We start from the raw sequence: 26,492 nt of genomic DNA on the forward strand, positions 1-26,492 counted from the left end.
TTTCTCTTTCGCTCTTAGAGAATTGATAACTCTTTTTTCAAGTCTAATTTGTGCTATGTTTTCTCCTTGTTCCGTCCGTTTGTGTTGCTTTTATGGTGATAAGAAATTACTTTTATCAAGTTTCAGTGTTTATTCCACATCAGACTGAATCTAGGTGTCTGGATTTCGGTGTTGAGAGCAAGTTTCAGGGGATTAAAAGCAGGTAAGTGCCTATTGCGTATGATAACTTGACCTCACTATGTGACAGGACTGTGCTCCAATAAAAACATCTTTATCAACCTTGAGCTACGAAAAATATAATAAAACATATTGTTTTATAATTTCGTTGTATTGTTTCATGAGTTAGCGAGTTAATATTGATTAATTTCAAAAATAGACAACAAGCAATTTTGGGTGGGTTTAGTTCCAAGTCCAATATGTTCTTGTTAATTGCCCAATATGTCTGGTCTTTCAAACTCAAAGTTCAAGTACAAAACAAAGCGTCTCACGATATGGAAATAATTATGTTAAAAACACTAAACGATATACACACGTTCATTGGTGGGGATGCAAGACAGCAACTGGTTGCCTATTCAATACACTATAAATACAGTGTTTACTTAAATATAACTTTTGTAAGTTTCAATCAAAGTTTTAATATGATTATTTGTCTAATAATACTTATAAGAACTATTGACAGACTGATTCAACAGATTGATTGTTGTTAAGAGGGCTCTCTCCATCACTCATTTCATACAATCGTAGTTCCAATTTCATTTGAATATTAAGCAACCAAAGTCCATGAAATTTTGCAGACATACTCTAGAGACTAATATCTGTGTCTGTGGTTTTCCAGATTTCTGTTAAAATGTTCGGTTTCAAAGTTACGCACTCTTAAAAAATTTCATACAAATCTTTGAGCCCCTGTAATTTTAAAACTACATATTTTTAGAAAATCTAAAACACCACAGACACAGATATTAGTTTCTAGAATATGTCTGCAAAATTTCATGGAACTTGGTTGCTTAATATTCAAATGAAATTGGAACTACGATTGTATGAAACGAGTGACGGAGAGAGCCCTGTTAAAGGGAAATAGAGGGGTCACATTAGTCCATTTCAGTTGCTTTAGTCTTTCATAGTTAGAAGGCTACTTGTTAGTGGATTGGGTTTTTTTAACAAACATTTGTAATGTTTAAACTTAAATTTTATTTGTTTACATGGTGACTAGGCATTTAAGTATTGTTGTATTTCAGTATTGCTTGTAAACCAGGGATCTGGTTGAAAAGATTATCTCCCAAAGCTTAGATTACACTCACCGAAGACTTATCAAGTGTATTCTCCTGCCTGACGCAGGTTTGCCTGGCTTGGGAATTATATTACTTTTGATACCTTACATTTCATTATGACAGCTTACCTTGGCCTGAATGATGGCTGAAAAGTTGCTCACAAGTCACTTTGCAATGATATATTTTATGTCACTGACATATTTTACATACCTGTTTCCTTATTGTACTTACTTACAGGAACCAAAAAACGAAAAAGAATAATCTAAAATCAAAACAATTGTCAATTTAGGACAAAGTGAGCAAGCTTGTACAATTGAATATTTTTTTATATAAATACTGTGTCTCCTTCAAAATAATGGTATACTTCATAAGAAGTTAGTCATAAGTTTTACAGAAAAAGAAAATTAAAATAATCTACACCTGTGTATTATCTACTATGATATGCACAGCCAATAAATTCGAAATGGTGTCTTGGTAAATTTAAACAATTGATTAAAACCAGACTTTTTGTTATGCTTCATTAAAGTGAGGATAAGTGGAAACTACTCTATAGCTATACCTATTGTTTAGTTCGGTAAACTATAGGTATAGCATATAATGTGGCTAATTCCTTTGTACACATTCACACATTCTCAAAACTAAAGTGACATGTCTAAAAGTATTGCTATCCTGTTCATATTGCTCACTGCAGAAAAAGTTAGCACTAAGCATTTTTTTCGTCAACTTTCTCTACTTTAACTAAGTACTTATCTACTTAATTGCATACGGAATCCATCTTGTACAAATATACCTACATAATATAGTTTCCACTTCTCTTATGATTGAGAGGATGCATAATATTGGCAGCAGACCCAACACAAAAAGGCAGCTACAGTAGGTACAGTATGATGAACCAAACCAAATCTCTAACTATTGATTGCCTAGTTACAGCTATAGCTACACATGATAATTCTACATCTAGACACCCCCTGATGGGCCTGTATTTAGTACCCGCCAGGAAATATTGCACTTCATACTTTAGAAAGAGATTTCGGCTTTGTAGAGGGTTGTCTCTGTCACTCATTCCTGTGTGCCATTTCGTCTCGGTCTCAACAATAGAGACAACGCGCCATGTACTGTCTTAAGAACTAATTCCGTTTCCCAGTGGTGTTTTGGCGCACTGGTTTCAATCATTTTATTTATAGTGTATGCCTCGATAATAAAGCTGCAACTACCTATTCAATCACTGCTTACTGTATCGGAAAATCTAAGAGTTTCCATAGGATTTTTAAAAACCTAAATCCACACCGTAAAAATCGCGGGCATCACTTATTTGTTACAAACATCGACAAAAAAACTAGGTTTGCGTCCACCAGTGTAAGCGACTATGGATGGGTGCATTCCTAGCTTCCTCGCTGACTCTACATGGATAGCTTTGCATATGTATGTATGTATGTGTGTATGTTTGTATCCAGATTCTGTGTGTTCTACCGTAGCGCTTATGAATGAGGTGTCAATCGATTTGTCGTAAAGGTCCGGGTGACGTAGGCTATATTTTATACGAAAAAAATTGACCCAATGGATATTACATGAAAAAGTGGGAGGTCTCCAAATTTTTTTTTGCTATTGCATCGAGTGGGGTGTCAAATGAAAGAGAAGAAAATTCTGAGTTCATAAATATAAATGTACTACAACATTAAAATATACCAAGCAACAGAAAAACAATTTTACTATAAAATTTCAGCGGAGGACGGACAGACAGACAGATAGCAGAGTGACATTAATAGGGTTCTGTTTTTACCCTTCGGGTACGGAACCCTGAAAGCCGCAACTTCTAGGAACTAATTCGTGAGCATTATCAACCTACCTAGCTAGAAATAATGTTATGTAATTTAGTCATTTGGGCCTTGAACTGAACAAAAACCGTTCATTCAATATTTATTCACGCAACATTTTTTATGTTATCTTGTGTCCAGACGACTTTCAGATAGACAATTCTTTATTGGCTATTAAGCGCGACGAAGCCGACTTCGTCCTTGTCAAGGACGAAAAGGCGCTATCGTGGGGTATCTGCGAGAATAATATGTATAAAGCATTACAATTACACAATCAGGGCAGGGATAGGTATCTAGATCTTAGTGTAAATATTAAAACATCCATATTTAATATTATAAATGCCAAAGTAAGCCAGTATATCTGTCTGCTATCTTTTCACGGCCCCTCACGATATTTTGGCAAGGACATAACCTACTTTCGGCCCCGGAAAATCAGAGTTCCCATGGCTTTTTTAAAGGGAATATTTTATTTGATCCTCTAAAATACTAATTGGTCTATTACAAATGAGGGAAAAATTTCAAAGAAAGAAACTCAATCTATACTTACTAATAAATAAAATTGGAGTGTCTGTCTGTAATTTCGAAATAACTACCTCATATTAAGCTCATATGGTTATTTGAACGATACCATAACTGAATCACACGTTTTTAAAATTTTTGTCTGTCTGTCTGTCTGACTGTCTGTCTGTCTGTCTGTCTGTCTGTCTGTCTGTTTGAAAAGGCTAATCTTTGGAACGGCTGATCCGATTTTGACGGGACTTTCACAGGCAAGTAGAGGATTGACCAGGGCGTAAAATAGGCTACTTTTTTAACCGACTTTTAAAAAGGGAGTTGTGTTTTTCTACCTATGTACACCGAAATCTCCGAGATTTCTGAACCGATTTGCGTCATTTCTTTTTTAATCGATAGAGGAACTTTGCGACATTGTTTCATAAAAAATTTGGAGTCCAACTCCTCAATCCTGATGCTGCAGGGGATCTGACCAATCCACGCGGGCGAAGCTGCGGGCATCAGCTAGTCATTAATAAAAACCGGCCAAGTGCGAGTTAAACTCGCGCATCGAGTGCTCCTTACTATAGAAGAAGTAAATCGGTAAGAATGCCTTTTGTTGACGTCAGGTTTATTATTAACAGGGCTCTCTCCGTCACTTACTCCATACAATCGTAGTCCCAATTTCATTTGAATATTAAGCAACCAAAGTTCATGAAATGCAGACATATTTTAGAAACTAATATCTGTGCCTGTGCTGTTTTACATTTTTCTAAAAATATGTAGTTAAAATTACAGGGGCTCAAAGGTTTGAATGTGAATTTTTGAAACCGAATATTTTAACGGAAATCTGGAAAACCACAGGCATAGATATTAGTTCCCGGAACGTTTCTACAAAATTCCATTGAGTACGTATGATTGGTTAATATTCCAATGAGAGACGAACTACGTTTGTATGGTGCGAGTGACGGAGAGACCCCTCTTAAGTATTGTACCTACTGCGTGTTTCCATAAAATAAATAAATAAAATTATTTAGGTATGTATATCAAACAACAAACACCCAAGCAGATCAGCTAGTATTTAATAAATAATAATGTAAAGTGTAATCTTTATAATTATTATTATTTCGTCTTTGATCATGCGATACGTGAAGTAACCACACGGGGAAAACCGCGGGCAAGACCTTGGTGTGCCTTGGTCGCTATTTTCAGACCGCTTATCACAATTATAAAGGTCAACGACATTGCTGCTGCTGTATCGATGTTCATGTTTAGTTGAAAATTCAAATTACAATGAAAATATTCAATACAATAAACAGAATATACCTCTCTGAGTGCACATACTTAACCTAGTTCATGGCAAATGCACAAAACAACTTGTTTGACATTTTTTGACCATTAATTATTATTATTATTTATTAATATTAAAATACTATTTAACACTAGTTGACCTTTGCACAGGTGGGAAAAATATATGTAAATATACAATTTGCTATAAGTATATCAAACCTTCCTCCTGAAAGGATAACCCAAATCGAATTGCACTAAGGAGATGCCTTGCAAATCAACCATCGCTAAGATTTTGGAATAGAATAGGACCATAAAACAACTTTTTGTCTCATTTTGCTTTCCAGATGTGTCTTCCTTGCGTCTGTTTTTGGATCTAAAAATCTAAATGAAAAAAAAATCTAGATAACTAAGTATTTATTTTATTTTCATCGGAGATGATAATGTTTATTGTTGATAAAGGCGCCACTATATATTAGTCGGCGTATGTTACATACGTACCTTGTATGTCTGCGGTATTGTTGATAATAAATCATATTTGGCCTTGATAAAAACACTCGTAGGTACTTGTGGCGCCACAGCCACCGATATCTTTTACAGTAATATAATATCTATATAGGAACATTTATTTATTTATCTATTGCATTATACTTTTACCGTACCGTCCTTCCAAGATAGACTTGACAACTCTGGCTTATTATTTATAGTATTATTATAGTCACAAATTCATTATATTACCAACATTATTATCTTTAGTGAGGATAATAGTTGAGTTTAGGAGCTGTCAAGATCATCTTCATCAGCAATATCGCGTCCAAAATCCAAACTAAGAAACGGAATTCGTGTCCGCCATATTGTGAGGTCCTACCTACCTAGAAATATGTTTTGAGTCAATATATATTTAATAATATATTTTTAGTATATTTTCAATGGATTTTGTAGGACAAATCGATGGATTTTGATACAAAATCTACTGTTATTGAAAATAATATATATTACATAGGTACCTACTTACTTTCTTTAAAAAAAATTATAATATCTAACTAGGATGTTACAATTTGGCAGAAAAGATTTCATAACTATGTATTTATTAATTGGGGTTTTTTTTTTCCTAATTCACTTCTGTTTTAAAAAAAGGTAGGAGGCATGAAAATCAGCAATATCTATTGTTAGGTTCTTTGAAGTTTCCCTTGGTCTTTGTACTCGTAACTCTCCGTCTATCAATTATTAAGTATTTATTATTAGGCAAAGAACTACAAGTGCTCTGAACGGTGGCGTCTAGGCGGCATTCCGTGTGGAAGCCATACAATTCAGCTGGAATACAATCCTCAGAACCATATTGCTTTAAGTCTTGAATATTTCGTGACCATGACTCGGTTTTAAGTTTTAACATGTTTTAGTTCCTCGATTGCCCGTTATACCTGACCATTTCTGCCATCATCATTTTGAAGAATAAAGCTTCATTTCTTCCTTATTAATTAGTGACAAATTCGATTTCGTTTTAAGGACAAAATGTGTGGTAGACCTTAAGCCAGTAATAGTTTATTGCTATAAACTACTATTGGCTTAAGGTACCAAATATGTATTTTGTCCTAAAAACGAAATCGAATCGTGTTATTTCAATATTCTTTTAATTATGAAGATATCAGGAAATGTTAAACATTATGCATTATATTGTAACTTTGTAAGTTGTTGACATCGGACGTACTCACCTAAATGCTTAATATTATTATAATTTAGTGAAATTAAAGAAATATTATCAGATGATGATATTTTAAGTACCATTTACTATATACAACACCTACATGGAATAATAATATTCAAAGCAATATTTTTTCTTTATCGGAATGCAGTTAAACTTTTCTCTGATATGCGTAGGAGTAGGTACAACGCTCTCTAGCACAGCAATTATTATACTGAACCCTGTCTTGCATTACTACTTAATTGTAATTAATTGTACCAGTATTTCTGGTTCTTTTTAATGTGAGAAGGTAACCAAGTTTTAGCTTCTACGTGGTTTAACACTAAATGTTCAAAGAATAATCAAATAAGTATCTTTTAGGATTGTTTAAGAGCTAGGTCTTATATATTTTTGCAATCCTCAAAGATTTTGAAACTTTACAGAGTTTAGAATTTATAGATCGAAAAAAGACGATTTTTTTAAAATCTTCGATTAAAGATTTCGAGTAGAAAATTGAATTTTCGTATAGAAAATTCGTGTTTATCCGTGAAATACCTACTTATGCGTTCGCTCATCGTTCATCCGATTGAATAAGTACTTTGTACAGTATTTGTTGGCTCTTGCGGGAAGATTTTTGATAAAATAGATGGAGCCGGGCATTAACTAGTAAGGGCTAATTCGCACGAGAGCTTTTTTTAATTTTAAATTTTAGTTAAAAAAGCGTTCAAATAGAACAAATGCATTCCCAAGTATCTGTTCACACGACAACGCTTTTTTAACGCGTACAACGTTACTCGTAATATCCGCAAACACCGGGTTTTAACGCAACGCGCGGTTTAAAACGCTCGTGCGAATTAGGGCTAATTTAGATGATACATGATACGTACCCACTATTTATAATTTTTTGTAATCCTTTTATCTATTAAGGTTAGTTTGTAGTTTGTACACATCTGTTTATCTTGGCTAATCTATTGCTATCGTTTTGTTGTGCCTATAGGTATATATAAACTTTAATTACCTATGTATTTTATTATTTACAATCGATTAACTTCAAATTTGGTTTTTTAATGTATATCTAATAGATTATTATTTATTAATCATTTAAATATAGTAAGTACCTAATAATATTTTGATATTATAAGATAAGTACCTAATTAAAATAAATCATTTATTCATTTGAATAACACAAATTGAAAGATGTAGGCATTTCATACAATTTATTGTTAATGTCATGAGAAAATAATAATGTTAATTATTATTATTAATGCCAGTTAGTTTTTTTGTGATAAAGAAATATAAGATATTACTTAGATACATTCATTTATGTAATGTAATGAGTACAATGAGTACGTACGCACGCGCTTACGTTGCATAAATTCACGATGGGTTGCCCCTAGAGTTCTACGTGGTTCTACTCTATAGTAAGTGAAGACTGCTGTGCTGCATGAAGCGCGGCCGGCGGCATAGACGCCTCGGGCTCCCCGGCCCCCGCTCGCCGCCATGCCCCCCCTCCCCCCATACACATTCGTCTTTCGTGCTTCCAGTTGCTTCGCAGCTGCCGCGAGCGTTTGTCGCATTATCCATGCGACACCGCTTTTTATCTGTTATAATATGGATATACATCACATCCGCGCTCTTGTCCATATTCAGTTTACATATTTGTGGTTTTGCGAAGTGTTCGACAAGTATAAATGGATTATATTATAAAGTGCCGCAGGAAACGTTTAAATCTGTAAGGTCCGCATTGGAATTTATCGTACGGCTAGCCGAGCGTTCCGACGTGTTTGGCACATGGTTTCATAAAATTGTGGTGGCAGAAATAATGGAATTAATTTGCAATTACTCTTTTGTGATTTATGAATAGAGATACATGATTATTTCTTACTTGATCCCAAGTATTTTGTGCAACTAGTAAATCGTCGTGAACAGTATAGGGTACTCGTGGCGTCCACGTTACATTGTGGCGCGCTTTCATTTTAGAAGCCTTATCTACCTACCTGTAGTAGTTAAAATAATAACCGATGTTATGAAATTAATTTCCAATAATGAAGATGGAACTAAAAAGCGTATACGGCAGATAATTATGTTTATAAATAAAACGAAACTCAAACATTTGATTTTGCCTGTTAAGTTGGGTGATGTAGTCCGTGCAAGTTTAGTTGTAATTTAGTATGATAAAGCGTGAACATTGCTTTGTTCAAAGTACAATTTGGTCCGAGGTCACCGGCTCCACAAAACGTTGCCTAATCACTCAATGAATCGTTTTTTCTTAACAGCTGTTTACAACATGGCATGTCATTCTACATTTAAGACAGCATCAAACGAATTTAAATTTCTACAGTTGTACCTATTAATTTGATGAAGCTTATCTCCAGTCCATACCGGCAAATCATACTGCCATCCGGCAGTGCTCGCGTCAGTGTGTGTGAAATGTTTGACAGTGTGCTGAATCAGCAACGTGGCTACAATCTACATTATACCTACTAATACTATAATAGTAGGTACTTACTACCAAAGGGTCCGTAGGCGTGGCCAGACACATTCTCTCTGCGTTTACTTCCTAGAACTTAACCATTGAGAGAAATCAGGTTTCTTATACCACTTGTACTATTGAGGAAATAGCTTTACTAAAACGTGGTATATTTGCAAGTCTTTAATTAAATGCCAAATCATTTGGACACATTATTATTATTGTATAATTTTAAATGTGCTCACCTTTATCATACACGTTAGAATTAATTAAATCATTAGTGACTGAATTCTATACATATATCGCATATTTTAATTTTTTTGAGACATACCCATACATTATTTCCGATGGTATATCGGATATTTCATTATATTAAGTACCTACCTTTTGTATATAAAAATTACAGTGTTTGAGATTAAAAATAATAAATAATAACCAGTCTTAAATCGTCTCAATGAAATTAAAATAATGATTAATCCCCAAAACTTAAACAAAGCCATTTGGACAAAAGAAATCTAAATTGTAGTTTTTGTCGTGTAGCGTGGCGTGTAAACGCCGTTTCTAAATATCATCAATGAATAATATGAATATAATACCTGTCATATCCACATAAATATCATTAATTCTTATTATATCATTATTTAATTATTATTTTATAATTATATCATTAATATTGATATATATGTATATCTTGATAAATATCATGGTATATTATATTCGCAGATAACATATTATATTAGCGAACCCAGACTAATAGCAAAATAAATACCTAAGTAGATATGTAACTTATCACAATTAAGTTATATTTATTTTTAGATTATATAGTAGGTAATTAATAGAAAATAGAAAATTCTTTCTTTCCACTTAAGCTGAGACGAGTGGAGTAGGACAGAGACGTGTGGCTTCGACCAAACTCGAAGTTTTAATTTACGATTTTGACACATTAGAACCTCCAAATTTTTTCATACACATGATGTTATATACAATATTATATCATATATCGGATACATATTATGTTGATATTTATTATAAGCTAGCTGATGCCCACGACTTCGCATAAATAGGTACAGGTTTTTAAAAATCCCGTGGGAACTCATTGGTTGTCCTGTTTTAAAAAGTACCAATGTGTTAATCCAGGGTATAATCTACCTCTATTCCGAATTTCAGCCAAAACCGTCCAGTATTTTTTGCGTAAAAAAGTAACAAACATACACACAAACACACAAACTTTTGCCTTTATAATACTAATATTAGTAATAATACCTAATATTAGTGTGACACCGAATTTTTACGAGCTTTGTTTATTGTAATATAAAGCATATATATCCCTAGCAGATAATTGATGTCGCATTAGGGAAAGGTTATGCAACGGGAGAAAGCCACGTGGCGCAATCGAGTGCAGCGCGCATGTCCATACGACGCGACGGATTCATTTCCATATAGATTCATTAGACTGCCCTAAAAATTATAGTATCACTCACACATTCACTTAATAGTCAAGATAAAGACAATTAAAAACTGTACTTATAAAAAAATTAAGTTTCAAGTCAGTTAAGTCTCATTTCAATGTACTACGGATGAAAATCTCTTCATAATATTATCGAATTTATTAATAGTCAAATCAAATATGTTTCTTTTCAATTGCTAAAGTGCATACTTATTAAGTTTTTTTGCTGTAAGGTACCATGTTATTAGAGGGCTTGTCTGCCACGTGGTGAAACTTCACTTGTGCGCAAGTCCACGCGTCACAGCTGTGAACTTGGAAAATCGTTACCACCTATCACGTCACGTGGTCAGCTTTTAATTTCACTACTTATTATATTTACTACTATTTACAATATTATTAAAGGCACATATCACACTTCACATCACACTACCACACTTCACATCACCACACTTCACATCACACTCACACTTCACACTATAAAAAGTGTGTATGTTTGTTACGCTTTCACGCGAAAACTACTGAACGGATTTGGGGAATGGAGATAGATAATATCCTGGATTAGCATAAAGGCTACTTTTTATCCCGGAAAATCAAAGAGTTCCCACGGGATTTCGAAAAACCTAAATCCACGCGGACGAATTCACGGGCATCAGCTAGTGATAAATATAAAACAACGCGTACAGACTTTTGTATGACCAAATAAGGAAGATAACATAACTTATCTAATCATAGCTACAGAGACCCGGTGAGGTAGGTACTAGTACTTATTACACATATTAAAAGAGTCTTGATATCAAATCAAAAATGCTGCATATAATAAATAAATGAAATAAAATAGTTTTATTTCGAGCAGCGAGTCATATGAAATAAATAATCACAAATGAACTTAAGAGGATCATTGTCAACGATCCCCCGTCGATTTCCTACGTATGATATTATTGTTCTCATCTCTATCTGCCCTGGTTCGTGTATTCTCGGTTCCTAGATCGGTGCATTTGTGATAACCAATTCTAATTGCTGTGATTGGCTGAATTTACCATGTTCTTGCTGCGACAGTGAGTTTGAGCCACTAGCGGAACAATGTTAGCCGGTCAGAAATGATTGCAATTAGTCAACCTGTATGACGTCCGTGTTCTGTTTTTGATTACAAAAAAGAAAAAATTGTTGTTGCAATCATCAATTTTAGCAAATAGTGAAAGAGAGTCGACCAATCAGAGGTCACAACTACCGTCACACTTTCTGTGAAACTATGGCAGTAGGCTTACCGAGTAATGAAAACAATTTTTCATTCTGTAATGTCATGTGGCAAGTAGGGTTGCCACCTGCCTCTTTTTGATTTACAGGCTACCACCATCAAAAATACGGGGTTTAAATTTGAAGAAATTTAAAAATTTGAAGTATTTGAAGAAATAGGCGGTGGTTCTCTCTGAAATGCATGGAAAGCCTATTTAGATATTTCAGTTTATTTGTAAGTTTTGTATTTTTTCTCTGTATGTTGCCGTGTCTTGATTGGTGAACTGTGTTTGCAATGTGATTTTAAATAAAAGATTTATTTATTTAAATAGCTTTTAAAAACTCTAGTTTTGTAAAGCAAAATGTTATACATTTCATGCATACAATCTTTGCATTTTAACTTAAATTTACATTTAACTTGTAATTCCACCTTCACAGTATCAATACTATGGCCGTAGCCAGGAATCGATTTCGGGAGAGGTTTTATCAGGGCCGGAACTGAATCCTGTCATGAGGAAAAAAACATTCGCTCAACTTTATGGGCTAATTACCTGGTTAGTGGAATTTCGCCTTTCAATTTGACAGTGAGATAAAATACAACAATAAAAAAGCGCGAGCGCAGTGAGCGTAAGTGTTTTTGGTTCAATTACAGAAAGAATTAAAGTGAAAGGGAAACGAGTTTAGCCATAGCAAGATTTTATTTTTAAAGCTCCCTATCCATACTAATATTACAAATACGACAGTATATCTATTTGCCTATCTATTTGTTACCCTTTCACGGCCCATCTTCTTTACCAAAATTTTGGTACTTACTATTCAGAGGTAACTTGCATCCCAGACATAAACTTTTTAGCCCGGAAAATCCCCCACGGAATTTTTAAAACTCTAAATTCATGCAAACGAAATTGCGGGGCTTACACCAAGTAATACAAATTCAAAGCGCGAGTGAAGTGAGCGCGAAATGTTTGATATATTTCCAAAAAAAAATTGGTAAGCAAATGCAAGAAATAGTGTAAGTATTATTTTAGGCTTAGGTTTTTGACGGCTTCCCAGGCGCAGTCGCCATTTCTAAATTTCTGGTCTGGTGGGAGGCTTCGGTCATGGCTAGTTATATGGTTAGTATGGCCCTAACGGCCAAGAAATTAGACTGCATCATCACTTACCACTAGAAAAGATTAAAGTCACGGGCTAACTTGTATAAAAAAAGGCTAACATCCTCAAACCAAGCCCCGCCGCCTTGGCTACGACCATGATCAATATCGAGTGGGTTTCGGCTACGCATTGCCGCAAAAGGAAAATATTCTTTCTACTGGACATAACGTCAGTGTTCGGTTTCGCCAGCCAAGTGCGAGTCAGACTCACGCACCGAGGGTTCCGATTCGGGTATTTTTTTCGACATTTTACACGAGAAATCAAAAACTGTTATGCATTAAAAAAAATATGCATAAAAATAAATAAAAATCTGTTTTAGAATGAACAGGTAAAGCCCTTTCATATGATAACCCACTTGATATATGTAGTTATCTTACTTTGAAAATTGAAAATACTAATATTTGTTCATGAACACATGACAGACGGAAAGACAGACAGACTGATAGACAACGAAGTGATCCTATAGGAGTTTTTTTTGCTTTTGAGTTACGGAACCCTAAAAATATTTAGTTTTATTTGCCCCGTATTTTATTTTCATAATTACCGGTTTCTCTATCCTGACATACGGGGTAACCAGTAAAATACGGGGCCTCTGGCAACCCTATTCGGAAAACACTGTCACATTCAAGTTAATGTCAAATATTTTGTTTTCAATTACAGAAAGCTGCATCAATCATTATTACAATATTTTCTTTGTTGTTATTGGCTGAATTTTTGAGTTTCAGCCAATAAACAGACTGTTTGCCAATTAAACGTCATAACAATATAAATGCCAGAAAGTTTAACCAAATAAAACAAACTTAATGAGAACCTAGTGAGAATGCAAACGGCACACAATTTATAATACATATTATGTTAGTCGTATATAATAGATATTATAGTAGTCGTTCACTTTGGTAATAGTCAGATTGTCATCAGTAAAATTGATATTGGTCGATGTATCGTAAATTATTGTTTCGGTGACAAATATTTTTATTATCTATTTATCTTTGAACAGAATGGAATAGAATGAAATGGAATGGAATACAATGATAAATTTTTATTCCTGTAAACTTTTAGGTAAACTTCAAAGTGTTTTTGGATGGTCAGAAAAATTTACCACTGGTTCGGAATGCCGTTCCTACGTTTTCTAGGGTTTCGTACCTCAAAATGAAAAACGGAACTCTTATAGGATCACTTTGTTGTCTATCTCTCTGTCTGTCGTGTGTGTCAAGAAAACCTCTAGGGTACTTCCCGTTGACTCAAAACCATGAAATTTGGCAGGTAACCTAACTGCGTAATTTTGGGTAGTTTTTTTAATCGATAAAGAAAGTTTGCGACATTGTTCAATAAAAAATTTGGATTCCAACTCCTCAATCCTGATGTTGCAGGGGACCTGACTACTAAAGCTAATGGGATTTAAAAAGTGTCGATTATTAATTGATATTGAAGGTATCTATACCAAGTAAACACTTTGTCGTTGACCTCAACATTGCATTCCTAAATCCTGGTGATCCCTCGGGATTTGAAAAGGATAATCCGTTTAAATATTCTTACGTGATACAGAAACAAGTTGCATCCCGGGGACGGGCTATTACGGAGAGGCAACTTTTGTTCTGGGAAATGAAAGGATCGGGATTTTTAAAAACCTAAATCCACGCGAGCGAAGCTGCGGGCATTAGCTAGTTGTAAATATGTTTAGAAGCTACTATAAGATAATAGATAAGGTACTTATTTCCTTATATTTTTAATGTATGGCAGCGCGCGGTTTTAAATTATAAATTGCACGTCCTGTCCTTTTCTGTAATACATTTTTTTCTCAATATCTACCGCTTTATCTCATAGCAAGAGTCTGTAAGACATAATACAGTGAAAATAGTCAAAATATACAATTTTTGCAGTTTCCACGTCAGTACCTGTCGAATTTTTCTAACAGTGTAAGCAGCAGAGCTGAGTTTACCATCAAGTGTTGATATGTGGGTGTTCCATAGAAGCTTTGCATCTAACATTATACCGAGAAACACGGGGTTCTCCTTTATTTTCAACATATGATTATTTATCAATGAATTTATGTCATTTAAGGTCCTGGTATTGGGCAGTGTGAATTCAACACACTTAGATTTCTTTGCATTTGGAAGTAAATTGTTAGCAATAAATCAGAGAGTGACCTGTGATATGGCATTACATATAGTATACATTGTCAAAAATTATAATATTAAAGCTGTGCGTATTGCGTGAGGAATAGGTTGCAAGAGAGTTGCAACTTGCAGGGTTTGATGCATACGCTATTGCCAGCAAACATGAGACATATTTTTATCTACAGGCAACGTCTGAGTAGGTAACGCATACGTCTAACGCAAGTTGAAATGTATTTAGTTAGACCTATCGACAAGTTTGGAGTCGGGTGCAGTCTAAATGTGGCCCGTGTGTTTAGACTGTCCGTTTCTGTCAGTTTCACGTGTCGTCCCCCGCACTTCACCACCCCGCTTGCACAAATCGAGACAGCACGAAATTTTCAAGATTTCTGGGTGTAATTTCTGGTTTTCGTAGTTCCCACATAATTATAACAATATAAAATATATAACGATAATTTTTTTACTACATAATATTCATTAAATTTTCTAGGTCTGTGGTTTTTCCAAATTTCATTAAATTGCTTCGTTGTCTAGAAAAACGAGCACAAAGTTGGGCCTTTTTTTAAAGAAAAATACAAATCTTTGAGCCCCTGTAATTTTAAAACTACATATTTTTAGAAAAATCTAAAACACCACAGACACAGATATTAGTTTCTAGACTATGTCTGCAAAATTTCATGGACTTTGGTTGCTTAATATTCAAATGAAATGGGAACTACGATTGTATGGAGTAAGTGACGGAGAGAGCTCTGTTAATAGAGTATAATCAAAGCTAAAAACAATATGGGTTGTCAAATTAAGGCTATCTGTATAAAGTTACAAATATGTACCGCCAATATGTAACGTAAAACTCACACTCAGGGTCTAGACAGCGTCTGACGTGTTTTACACTTTGTAACGCCTCTTATTTAGTATCCAATGATAGACTTTTTGCTATATCGGTCATCAAGGAATTTCCTCGTGTATTGCGAATCTATGCCAAGGCGACTTTCACTGCCAAAGCATTTGATTTAGTCGTTGAGTCAAGATTAAACTAATGCCCTTGTACTAAAGATAAAACAACGTTTAAAAATTACAATAAAAACCTCCGTTGATATGAACTAATGTTGCAAAAGTATGCTCAGAGAAACGGTTACATCCATAACACTAAAGAAAACACAATTACCTAGTATGGTGATTATGATTTTATACTGTCTTGCTAAGTCATACCTTGACGACCTTGTATGAATCTGCATGGAATGCGTTTTGTATGCTTATCGATATTGAACTGTTATGTTCCAGCACTTCCAGCCTTCTTGTTCTTTCCATAAAAAAATCACTTTTGAATTATTTCTTTTCTTCTTCAACTATTCATAATAGCTGAGATTATTGATATTGGGCTTTCATATAGATTTTTATGGACCAAGAAGTTACGGAGTAAAGTTCTCATGTTTTCCATTCAACTTACAGTAAAGTTAATTTGTCATAGTGCCAAATATAAAATGAGAAATAGATATATTTCGCGTGTTTTCCAATGTTAGTTTACCATGTGTACGCCTTGCATTTATAAGTGGTCGTTGTTTTCATATTGTTTGACCAATACCACAGCCAATACTATACAAAAAACCCTACAACTCACAAGGTTGAAGGTTATACTCATGAGTATTGACACCTGTTCACGGGAATAGCTCGCATAACTTGTTTATCAAGACTGACGAAGCATTGTATCGCTATTGGCCGTTGGTAATCGATGGATTACAATGCGAAAATTGCACTTAACCGTGACAGCACAGCACATACCAACTATAACTATTTCCACCTATTCTTGTTTTTCTTATCCGTTTACGTGGGTTGCTATAATCATATAATTAGCAAAGTATCTTGCAAGCTACGTATATAGCTTTTTGTGATCCTTCGTTGTGGTTACATGGCTTTATAACACAGATTATTTTACTCACTTTCCCTAACCTACTAAGATATGATTCTAAAAGGAATATCTGAGGGTTTAATATAGTTAATGTGGCAAGTTTGTTGAATACAATCTTTAAATTAAAAGGACATCATCCCTCCTGATCAGCCTATAGAAAAGTATAGCATTAGACCTGTCAATTTCCTTTAGAGATCGTGTGCAACAGATCACATCAACTTGTTTTCGATGACGAAAACAAAAAGGCCACACACATAATATTAAGCGCTTTATCGATAGCAAGGTCGTACGCCTTCCACGCGGAAATCCGGTCTCATTCCATTATAAATATTTTATTGTTTCTCCTGTTTAGTCTCTGTAAATTCAGTGAAAGTATATTTAACTTGATGAATTTTATACTGTTATATATTTTAGTAACAAAATAAATATCTCTTAACAATGCTATGTTGTAAGTTGTAATAATGTACTATATCAACCTGGTTTTCATTTAGTCCAGTTTCTGTTTATTTACTAATTGATCCTATAAAGTTCATTCGAAATCATGTTACAACTTTCAAATCAAGCGATATCATCAGTTATTGACAAAGTGCGCATTTCACACGTCGATTACACTAACCCTAAACGATTGATCAAAGGTTCAATCAATTTGTTCACTAGAGAAACATACATAAGGTCGCTTAGCAAGGAATCGTGCAGGGATTCATTGCATCATCAGTCTCTAATAGCACAAAATTTAGTTTGATTGGCATTGAATTGCATCGCATCGTGTTTTTCAACACGTTTGTGGTATCACAAAAAATAAACCTTGGCTTACTCTCTATCATCCTTATTTTTAAGCTCCGCTCTCGGTCAATTATAATTGCTTGCATGATAAACTTCTCGAAACGGCCTTCCTTAGATGACATGTACTATGTAAATTCAAACTTGAATGTCCGCTTCCTAGTTATCTCAATGCATGTAAATAGTAAATACTCAGCTTTTAAATCGACACAGTAAATTATATGTTCTTTTAGATGTGTCATTATTAAACTAAACGTTACAGTTTTCTCGGTGTAGTTAGCATTGCAATTTTATACTTGTGAAAGATATTAGATGTCGACCCGGAAACTGTCGAGCGAACTGGAATAACTATGTAGTTCGACCAGTTTACTAACAAAACTAACCGCAACAGATACACTGCATTTTGACTAACAATTTCTAAAACAGACTCAATTGTTTTCCTAACGTAGGTATGACATTCATTCGTGTGTATGAGCTGGTGTGAAGGAATGTTCGTTGACAGTAGTTGGTAACATGAGATTGGTGAATGGCGACGTTGACTGGACCGTTCACAACTTGCGGTCCGTGTGAAACGCGAGCCCTTTGCTGTCTAGTTTCTCAGTTTCATTTTGATTCATATATTACTAATACTACTCGTAAGAAGCTGACCTGTCCGGCTTCGCTCAAATTGAATTTTTGAAAATCGGTGACGGGAGGAATTTCTTCAGTTTCGATCGAAAACCCAAATATCAATTTTTAATGGATATAACTTGAATTTACCTACCTACTTTCCTGTTAGCCTTAGAGGTAGAATTTCTAGCCTTAGAGGTAGAATTTCCAAAAATCCTTTCTTGGTAAGCGCTTACGTTGTCATAAATTCCGAACCTCAGCGGTTTAGGCTGCGCGATGGCCGTGCGTTGTTAAATCAGTCAGTCACAAGTGTAAATTAAAAATTTATAACACCCCCGACAAAGTATTTGAGTTTTCCAAAACATCATTTTCAAATAAATAATTATGTATCTAGGCAACGTCTATCTTGACAGCTTGACATTTGTCAATTGACATAATATTATGAACCTAACGGATATCTAACCTTCTTTTCTACAAGAAAACTAGAAAAGAGCTGATAACTCTTAAACGGCTGAACCATTTTTTTTGGATTATAGCTAAGAACACTCTCGATCAAGCCACCTTTCAAACAAAAAAAAGTAAATTAAAATCGGTTCATTCGTTTAGGCGCTACGATGCCACAGACAGATACACAGATACACAGATACACAGACACACAGATACACAGATACACAGATACACACGTCAAACTTATAACTCCCCTCTTTTTGGGTCGGGGGTTAAAAATAAGACGTTTTATAGGTAAATGTAGAATAGTATTCTGTTGTTTCTGTAAGTATTAATACAAGAAAGGTTTTTCAACGAAGTAATTTTATTCAAGTTCGATAACCTCTCAATTATCAACTCAAATAATAATTACGAACAAGTTGCAGTCATCTAACACTGTGATATAACAAAGGATTTGCATTCGCATATCATCATGCTTGATATAATATATAATCATCTGCAGCGTTACTAGTTACTAGTTTTATCGTAAATGAGTTTTTTACACTTATTTTTATAAGCTTTCTCTATTAATACATAATTTACCGTGCACTTAGTGATATCTTACATTATTAGATAACATTAACTAGGAATATATTTAAATAAATTATACTGAGCTATAAGTTATAACTGAGTGATAATAGCAATTGCGATTACGAGGGTATTGTAAAAGAAGGTTTACGTAAATGTTACTGTAAACTGTACAAGCTTGCGTGTACATCTAAAGGACGTGTGTATTGTATTTACTGTTGCAAAACACGTCAATAGTGGTTGTGCAAATGATACTTCATACAAGAACTGCACAAACCTAGAGAACACAAAAAACTGACCAAGTGCGAGTCAGACTTGCGCATCGAGGGTTCCGTACTCGGGTATTTTTTCCGACATTTTGCACGATAAATAAAAGACAAATACGACAAAACAAAGAAATGCATAAAAATAAATAAAAATTGTTCTAGAATATTAGCCCTTTCATATGATACCCCACTTGTTATACTTATTTTATTTTGAAAATTGAAAATTATTTAAATGTGTTCATGAACAAGTAATTATTTATTTGTTCATGAACACATTTAATTTTTTTGTGATATAACCACAAATTCACTGTTTTCGGTTTTTTTTTCTTTACTTGTGCTATAAGACCTACCTTCCTGCTAAATTTCATTATTCTAGGTCAACGGGAAGTACCCTATAGGTTTTCTTGACAAACACGACAGGCGGACAGACAGACAACAAAGTGATCCTATAAGGGTTCCGTTTTTCTTTTTGAGGTATAGAACCCTAAAAACTGGCTTGAAGGACCAAAGTTCTTGTGGAAAATGCCGAAACTTGATCATATAAAAATAACAAGTTTTTCTATTCGTACAAAATTGTAATTTCGTTGTTTTGCGAAGCGTCGGGCGTTGTTGACCGCATTCCTAGTTGTCGTCAGACGTTGAATGTGGAGCGAGTATCCGTTGAACACCTACTAGAATCGCGATATTATATTATCTCTTCCTGCATATTGCTTTCCTAGTACTACTACTCCCTGTACTGGCAGAGTGAGCTGGAGTGAGAAAACTCTCGGTTTGATCCTGCGTCGATTAGGCAATGGCGACGTGAAATCAAAGAAAAATAGAGCTACCTGCGTCAAATGTGTACTGACTTTGACGCTTGCCAGAGACGGCGCAGTCTCGACTTTTTGCTAGAAGTTACCTAAATATTGTGAACTGTGGTACTGCCTGCTCTATGTCCGACGACTGCCACTCCACTTTCTTTGTGTTTTTACTATGCTATTTCTTCAACCTAATAAAAAGAAATGCGCACTGAACGCAATCAAATTGAACTTATCAAATTGATCATTAAGTACCTATCACACTAATATTTATTATAATTATAAAAATTATAAAAATTAATAATATTAAAATTATTGATATTAAAATTATTATAAGCTGATTCATTCATATCAAGTTAACTTTTTGCTTAAATTTAAACAATAATATAATTTATGAGTGCTATTTATAAAGTCGCTAACTTGATTCAAATGCTTCGGAATTGAACAACTTAAAAAGTAATTTTTAACATTATCATATTATTATCAGTTACATGAATCATTGTTCTGTTTGAATTGAAAAGGCCGAAACATTTAATATTATCATAAATTCAAAAATTTCAAATGAATATTTAATGAAGTATATTATTTAAAATTTAATACTCACAAATTTTTCTTCAATACACAGCATGCCTAACTGTAAACAAAGAAGGGCTTTTGACCTTGTGAATTTCTGGCCAGTATTAGAATAATTATAATTGTAATCGATCAAACACAGTCAAAATTAGTTTGGCGTCTACTTGTAAACTTAGATTATAGTTTGAATTTTCGTCAATACACAGCATGCCTAACAGTAGGAAGAAAGGCTTTTGACCTTGGGAATTCCTTGCTAGTATACTATATTAATTGTAATTAATCAAACACGGTCAAAATTAGTTTGGAGTCTACTAATGAACTTAGACTAGTTTGGTATCCACTTTTATAGTTTGTTTTCGAACATCCCAATCCCATTTGTTGTAAATAAATTAATCACTTTGATGTGTCTGTTTCGGATCATCCACTCCTGCATTACACTGAGGGCCCGATCCGACATCCGGAGGTGAACGACCTGTTTTGTTGGATGTATTATGTTCTTGATAACAATAACATAATGTGGGCATTAATTGTTATTTGATAGATTATCCGTTATATACAGATTATATGAATAAATTGTATAGATTATAATATTATGATTTGCGTGAAATTTCTGCCACCACCAATTTGGAAACCAAAAAAAGATTGAAACCCCCGAACACGTCAGAGCTCTGCATTTATAATATCAATTACAACAATTATTCCTACCTACTTTTAGAAGTCAACAGTGTGATCAAATTGCGGTGCAAATGTGATAATATTCTAGTGTAGTGACTACTTATTTATATAAATTATATACAGTTATCCATTGAAAGATGGAACGTTACAGAACGGGCATGTTTCGATTGTGTGCTTTCTGGTTTAGTAAGTTGAACTAGTGAGTAGTGATATAGGTCGGGTTCGGTTAGACGCTAGTTTCATTGACGGAGTATGCTGATCAATACGTACCTGGACACGGAGGATTTCGTGCACCTGTACTATCCAGAAGATGAGCCGCCGGCTGCACAAGGATGCGGCGCGGGCGCACGCCTCGCTTCCAAGTACCCACGACCACCGTCGCCTGAATTTCAACAGGTAATTTCATTGATATATCATGACTGCAAGGACCTGTGAAATTGCAGAGACCAGATCACAAATAAAAAAAATCGGTCAAGGACGAGTCGGACTCGCACAGAAGGGGTTCTTATCTTACCACTGTAAAAGATACAGCACTGTTTAATTTTTAATTTTCATGGCGGAAAATTTCTGATAAGATGTTTATCATATAGTACCTACCTAGTGTATAGAAAGTAAATAATAATACTTTTTATCTAGGTATGACCTTGATAAAAGATGGCAGCCTTAAAACGGCAGGTCTCTTTTGCGGCCATTATCGGCGGAAGTGATGTACGAAAGTTAACTTCCGTCCGAAAAGAAGTTTTACCTCAAAAATTTTAAATTAAATGTAAAGCATAAATTATATTTTGCCAGTCAGAGTGGAAACGGCGAAACCAGTTTTGCATATCAAACAAAAAAGTGTTTACGGATGGATACTCAAGACAAAAAAAAATCTTGTACCGATGCTATTTACGTACATACCTATTGAATTAAACATCACATAACGCGGCAACTTCTACACCACAATATATTTATTCCTGAACACCTTAGAATGTTTTGTGGCTAAAGATAAATACTGATAAACAGATTAAAATCAATTATTATTATCATAAATGTTTCTATTATTAGCGACTATCAATAATCACTACTAGCTGATGCCCGCGACTTCGTTCGCATGTATAAATCCACGCGGTTTTTTTAGGGTGCCGTGCCTCAAAAGGAAAAACTTCGGAAGTCTTTGTTTGGGACCTGCAATATAAATTCATCAGTTTCTGAATTAACGAACTAACGAATTAACTTTTTTGGAAATCTGTTGAGATTCCCGCGGAAACTCTGATTTTTCAGGAGTGGCTTACGTTCGTTCAAAGGATACAGCCTTTGTCCATCTTCGAACGTAAGCTGGTGCTGTGCCAAATTTTGCCAAGATCCAGTATTTTGCCAGTGATTGAGTCGTGAAAACGAAATTTCGCATTTATAATATTAGTCTGGATAAGTAATAACGTAATTAATTTAGATTATTAGGTAACATGGTTAGGCCGTCCGCCTCCTAATCGAAGGTCGGGGGTTCAATCCTGGGCACGCACCTCTAACTTTTCGGAGTTATGTGCGTTTTAATAAATATATCACTTGCTTTAACGGTGAAGAAAAACATGTAAGGAAACCTGCATACCTGAGAGTTCTCTATCATGTTTTCAAAGGTGTCTGCCTATCCGCACTTGGTCACCGTCCAAAACCCTTCTCACTTTGAGAGGGGACCCGTGCTCTATAGTGAGCCGGCAATAGGTTGATAACGATCATGATGAATGAGGGCAAGGTCTATCACAGATCATACAAGAAAAATATTCCAATAATTCCATACAGATGAGATATAACAAAAAGAGAAAGCGTATAATCCCTGTACATGAACAGGAGCTATAAATTTTTATTTACCCCTGACGCATTCATTTCACTTCATTATTGTTAATTTTGAAACAATTGAGACTAATGGGGGAGCTTGGGTTACAGCACAAAGTAATCTCAGGGACATGACTCAGTCATTTCTGTTGGATACAAATCATCGAATAGGTAGGTACTCTTTTCGTGGCAAATTAAGAATATCCTGAGGCCTAGTAAATCTAAATTTAAACTAACCTGACAAACAAAGACGACTCTATTCCTTGGCAAATAATTAATATATAATCCAGCGTCATATTTTTAGAATTCCATACCAAAATGACAAAACGGACCACAACCTGCCCGTTTTAAATAGAAATCTTACATTCAAGGTTCTGTCAACAACACGTAACAATTTTTGTATCTATAAAAGGTACTTCCCTAGTAAACTATACCTTGCATTAATTATAACAATTTTTTTTTCTTTAGATTTTATTGATTAGGATTTAGATTGTCATTGGTTAGGATGTATGTATTTAAAATGCCGCGGGAACTCTTTGATTTTCCGGGTTAAAATGTCCGTCGTCAAAATCGTTTTAGCAGATGTGCGTGAAAAAGTAAAAAGATAGACACTTGCGTTTATAATATTTGTAGACAGATAACCAATTTTTTGCAGAGCCAGAATGTTTAATTTTATCAAACAAGAACTTGCTAGATCTAACTTAAAACATCGTTTATATAAGCAAGTAATTCCCATTCATATAATTTGGAGCTGTCGTCGAGGTATTGTGGCAGTTGGCATAGAAAATATTTAGTTTAATTTCTCATTGTAGCCAGTTTCACTACGAATGACGCGGACGTTACGAAAGCAGCGAGGCTTCGTTGCAATATCGTTTCCGTGTTTGGGCAACCTCTTACTTAAACCCCGTGACCGTCCTTGCTTAGCATCATAGATGCTGAACATCACAGCTGGTTGTTTGCAAGATTTCCTATGCGATATGTTTTTTACCCGACTACGGCAAATCCAAAAAGAAGGGTTATGATTTTAACAGTCTATGTATGTATGTATGTATGTATTTTGACTATATAGGCGTGCGCTTGACTGCAAGCATATAAAATACCTTCAAACTTCAAGGCAAGAGTGGAATAAGCGTTTAGGAAAACGCACTCTAACCTAGTCCTCTTCAATGCTTTTTAATAGGCATGATTGTCATCAATCGGAAGCCTATCTCAGAGTATAAAAAAATAATTAATTAGTGATGACGCAGCCTAAAGTGGAGCGCGGCCTGCCTACAAGATGCGTATTCACTGTTCCTTTGAAAGTACATACTTGCCAATATTATAGCTATCGGGAAAACGGAACCCGGAAGGGTACTCCATATTCCACCAGGGCGTATTAGAAACGAGGAAGCAAATCATACGCAGGTTCCTTACTATTTTATTGTTACACTAAGTAGGTAAGTACTATGTACTTGACCATAATCAATATCGAATTCGAAAAAGTATTGTTTCAAGAAACTGGCTAGATAAAAATATTGTGTAAATACTGGCAACTAGATACCTATTATTTCATCATGAATTTTAAAATGAATAGAGAATTGAAAATTTTATTTATTTCGTTATAATGAATAGAATAGAAACAATAGAATTTTGAATATATTAAGTAACGCTAAGTAGAAACATCATGCTGCATAGATCATTAACACCATTATTTATTTAAATTGGATCATGCTATTGTAAGTAAGTACAAGGCACAAGCCAATACTGTAATAAAATTGTGCTCTTTATAATATTGAGTGATGATGCCGGGCGACATCGTCAGCGTGGATTGCGGTTTTGAAAAACCCCTCGGGAATAACGTGTCAGTCAGTCAGCTCTTCCTTTTGAGTATAGAGACTATTGATGAAGTGAACTTATGCTATTGATATTATCAACACGCACCAATTGCATCATAACTAATAAATAATTACATATTAGATTCAATGAAGAAACTCAATGAATTAATTTTTGACGTCCGTACGATTCAAAACAACTAAAAACGGTGTAGTTACTTACTACTTTTTACTTACAAATTATTTTTATTCATTTAGACTTTTACAAGTACTTTTGAATCGTCAAAAGCATCTAGCACTGGTTCGGAATGTCCGTCCTACCGAGAAGAACCAGCAAGAAACTCGGTGGTTGCTCTTTTCATAGATGTGATATACAATATTATGCCACGTATAAAAGTAATTGAAATCCCGCGCATTGCTGGAGCGAGCTACAGGTCAAATCCACGCTCTTTTATCATTTACATAATCTTCGATTGTATAATATTATGCTTTTCTCAGGAGCATAATTTTAATAGATTTTTTAAACTTGTGTGAAGGCAAATCCAAAATTGATTGCGAAATTTTGTTATACAAAAGATTAACCCATTCCCACAAATGACTTTCGGACCTTTCTGAAGCGGAATGTAGGAGTCGCAAGCCTGTTACGTGTCTAGTTAATCTATCTTTATCGAAACTTGCATCAAAATCTATATCTATAGATATACCGGTCAAGCGCGAGTCAGGCCTCGCTCGTTTCGGGTTCCGTACATAATTATGAACATCTTATTGTGGGTGTATGAAATAATAATTGTTTTCCGGGCTAGAATGTCGCAATAAACAGTGAAACTCATCAACAGAGATAGGTACTCATCTTAATATTAAAGGAGGCATAACCAATCAAACCATCATCGGTAGTCATAACATTTTAGTTGGAGCATGTTTTCATAACTTTAAATTCCAGTAGCGTGTGAGTCAATTTGTAATTAATGGCAGCGCCTCGGAAGCTTCTTTGGTAACTAGTTGACTTTTTAACGCCACCAATAACAGTTGAGGTGGAATGAACCGTAGGAATTTTAATAGTAACTGTTCAGAGTAATATGATATGCTTTAAATGTTACAGTTCGCAGTTGGTATCATTATAATGTTGTGTTCTTATTTCGTCAATTTGTGAATTATTGTGACCGGCCGCGGCGCCTTAATGGCGCTTAGCTCTGGTTTTCTACGAGTAGGATAGCGATGCCGTCATTTAGCGGCATGTGTGATATGACGTAATCGCTAGAGAAAGCATTTTTTGACATTGAACATTACGGAGTCA

The 26,492-nt window shown here is 34.7% G+C and overlaps 1 protein-coding gene across 6 annotated transcripts in view; it reads left to right on the plus strand.

Annotated features, from left to right (window-relative positions):
• Positions 1 to 26,492, plus strand: part of LOC123870800 (myotubularin-related protein 3) — a 66,760-nt gene continuing 40,268 nt past the window's right edge. For 2 of the 6 annotated variants that reach the window (XM_045914243.1, XM_045914247.1), the window contains exons 1-2: positions 8,072 to 8,276; positions 21,616 to 21,971. In XM_045914243.1, coding sequence (XP_045770199.1) covers positions 21,828 to 21,971 — 144 coding nt within the window. In that variant the 5' untranslated portion in view covers positions 8,072 to 8,276; positions 21,616 to 21,827. Of the gene's footprint in view, positions 203 to 8,071; positions 8,334 to 21,615; positions 21,972 to 26,492 lie in introns of those variants that run through there. The other 4 variants (XM_045914246.1, XM_045914245.1, XM_045914244.1 and 1 more) reach the window with 4 other exon arrangements.

Source organism: Maniola jurtina, chromosome 13 (assembly GCF_905333055.1).
Source record: "Maniola jurtina chromosome 13, ilManJurt1.1, whole genome shotgun sequence".
Lineage (NCBI taxonomy): Eukaryota > Metazoa > Arthropoda > Insecta > Lepidoptera > Nymphalidae > Maniola > Maniola jurtina.